General features: G+C 36.3%; 1 protein-coding gene across 1 annotated transcript in view; it reads left to right on the forward strand.

The window, feature by feature from the left end:
* The window catches only part of LOC107712953 (GTPase IMAP family member 8-like), a 7,535-nt gene extending 4,514 nt beyond the window's left edge, over nt 1-3,021 (forward strand). Inside the window, exons 3-5 of the mRNA XM_016518352.1 lie at nt 1,509-2,306; nt 2,612-2,716; nt 2,879-3,021. Of these exons, the coding sequence (XP_016373838.1) occupies nt 1,509-2,306; nt 2,612-2,716; nt 2,879-3,021 (1,046 nt within the window). The remainder of the gene's footprint in view (nt 1-1,508; nt 2,307-2,611; nt 2,717-2,878) is intronic.
* The last annotated feature ends 305 nt before the right edge of the window (nt 3,022-3,326 follow it).

The raw sequence follows: 3,326 nt of genomic DNA on the forward strand, positions 1-3,326 counted from the left end.
TTTTATGGCCAGATTGGCCACTTCAACCAAACAGTCAAAAAAGAAATCTCCCTTGCCATTGGTCAGTTTTTCGTGGGCAAGTTCACTACTGTAAATTGATTTACAGTAGTGAGGAAATACAGTAGTGACCGTATATTTTCCCATAATCCTTTGTTGTTTAGAGTAAAATACTGTATACACATTTTACAGTATCTTACTGTACATATTACAGTAAAATACTGTTCAAATTACAAAAATCAGTTACAGTGCAGAGTTACCGACCGCGTTTTATTCGGGAATTTAATCCCGCGTCGCAAGAAATCTGGTCGGTTCCCGCGGGAGAGCCGCGGGAATGCAGACCTCTAATGTACACTACCAGTCAAACGCTTGGACTAAATTTATGTTTCTCATTACAATTTTGATCTAACGGTTTCTGCTTAAATGCTTAAAATTAGTTTTGCAGAATTGTGACTACATATGAATTTCTTTACAAAATGAACATTTTAAAGTTTTTTTTAAACCCTTTTTTTGTGCTCTCTTTACAATTTTTTTAAACATCAAATTTTGAAGGAAAACACGACAACTGGAGTAAAGAAGGGACTCTTTTATTCTTACCTTCATACTAGTTCATAGTCTGAAAAGTCCACTCAAACCACTCAAAAAACTTGATAGAAGTCAGCAATACATAATAGTAGGATGCGCCATGCAATGCTAAAGCCTTTATGCAAACAGGTCGCGTGCTGCATTCATCCAATTAATGACACTGATAGGCTATCACAAATTATGCAAATAGGGATGTTAACCCAGGGTTTTAAATTTATGCTTTTAAATGGATGAGTTTTAGCAAGTAGAGGGAGAAGCAAGTGCTCATCATACAGATTCATCCTTAAAAGTTCCTCCTGCAAGCATCCCAGGATGTACCTCGTGAAGTTGGTTCATGTCCAGAGTGAAGCAGACAAAGAAATCTAGACAAAGAAGCTGAAATATAATTATATTTCAACTTTTTTGTCTGCTTATAGTAACAGTAAAGTCATGAAATAACACAAATGGATATACAGTATATCCCTAATGCACCAGAGAAACAAGTGCGCAGCCATCTTTAGAATTCTGTCATGTGCATTGTAATGTTTGAAGCAGATAATTCCTGGTCTACTGATATTCATAACAAATGTCAGTAGACCGGGAAGATTTTACAATGAGAGGTTCATTCATTCGTACGACCTTGCCTTCACACTGTCGAAATACAAACAGAAGATAGAAGACAACCAGCACAGTGCTAAAAAGGGGGCGGAGCTACATAAAAATCATACATGATGTAGTGACAAATGGAAACGCTCTTAAGAGCGTCCCAGAGTGTTCATTTGTTTTATTTTGAGTTTTCATGACTTTACTGTTATTATAACAACTGGACAACAGTCATCATAGAATGAGTAAAGGTGTCCAAACTTCTGACTGGTAGTATGAATTGCAAACATGCAAATACCTTCAAATTATTTGTAGTTTTTATGTTTGTTTGTTTCTTCTTGAAGACGCTGTGGCTCCGCTCTCAGAACTGAGAATTGTTCTGCTGGGTTGGATTCTGTCTGGGAAGAGTTCAACCGGAAACACCATCTTCAATCATGAAATATTTCATACAGGAAGAGCAAAACACCATACTGGTGTTGTAAATGGCAGAAAAATAACCGTGTTGGACACCCCAAACTGGTGGAAGTATTTCTCATCTAAATACAACCCAAAATTTGCACGGGCTGGAATCCTGGAGAGTGTAGGCCAATCGCAACAAATGCAGTTCCCTCACGCCATGATCCTAGTGATTCCTATTGATACCTCACTCAAGAATGAACAGAAAAGAATCATTAAAGAGTACATGGCCACTCTTGGAGAAGATGTCTGGAGACACACCATAGTTCTGTTCACATGGGGTGACAGATTTCCAGACATCTCAATCGAGCAGCACATTGAGAGTGAAGGTGACGCTCTCCAGTGGCTGGTTGAGAAATGCAGGAACAGATATCACGTCTTTGACAACTCAAACAAGAATAACCGAGATCAAGTCACAGAGTTGCTCCAGAAGATTGATGAGATGGTGGCAGAAAACAGTCTGTTCTGCTTCAATACTCAATGTGCTGCAGAAAAAAACATTCATGAGACTGACACACAACAAGATGAGGAAATAAGTCTGGATGCTGACCATGTGCTGCAATTACTACAGCAGGAGATTATCAACAGGTTTACGGAAATCAAAAGTAAACTAAAACACTTAGGGATGGATTTCACTGGATGTATAGAGGCCCAAAGTCACAGAAGCATGTCAGAGCCTCCAGGCTGTAAGTCTCTATTTTATAATGACTTGCATTTTCCTGTCTAATACTGATAATATAGCTGTAAACAGCAATTAGGACCAAGCCGAATACACCCCTATTACAGCCCATTAATGTCATCATTACACGATTTAATAGGCTTTTTACCTGTGTATTGACTTCCTATTGATAGTTGTTTTTATTCTGCCATGCAAACAACTAAAGAACAACCTATATTCAAATTTAGCAATTAATTTACTACTTAGAGTATTTTAAATGTTAATGTGTTAGGAAGTATCTGAGCACTCCCTGTGCACTCTTTCCTCTTTCAGTCTCAGCTGATGAGAATCTCATGGAGAAGATAAGGAGAGAAGGGAGCAGATGTGAAGTAATTTTAATGGATGCACTCTTGAACATTCAAAATGAAGCATCATCTGGTGAGTTATTTGACGTTTTAAGAATACATGTTTTCTTGATCTGGATTTTCATTGCTTTAAGGAAATTGTTTTATCCTCAATTTTTATATACATTTTTTTTTTTAATAACTTTTGTGGTCTTGAACTAATTTATTTTCTTCCCCTAATATTTTATATTCACAGATTCACTTGAGAAGGTGTTGAGGTGGTTTCAAAAATGTGATGAATGCAGCTCAATCGAATCTGGAACAAGCTCCATCATCAGCAATCTAGAAGATCCAGAGCCCAGAGGCATAAAAAGACGTAAAGAGCAGTTTGCAGAATGAAACACACTGTTTAAACATGTTTTATGCACATGCTGTTTATAGCAAATACAAACTATTTGTTTTGAATGCATTTAATAATTATGTGAGGAATATATGTTAATATTTTTAATGAATAATTGGTATTTTTATATGATATCTAAAAACTGTATCACTTTATATTATAATTTTGTGAAAATTTAAAGTAACTTGAATGTATGAACAGTTAGGTTTAATTTCAGTTTGTTCTATTTTCCTGAGTCTATAGCTCCTGTTTCCTTTGTTCCCCTTAGCAGTTTATTTCATAATATAATTGTGTATACATACGT

Source organism: Sinocyclocheilus rhinocerous, unplaced genomic scaffold, assembly GCF_001515625.1.
Source record: "Sinocyclocheilus rhinocerous isolate Xijiao unplaced genomic scaffold, SAMN03320098_v1.1 scaffold147, whole genome shotgun sequence".
Taxonomy (NCBI): domain Eukaryota; kingdom Metazoa; phylum Chordata; class Actinopteri; order Cypriniformes; family Cyprinidae; genus Sinocyclocheilus; species Sinocyclocheilus rhinocerous.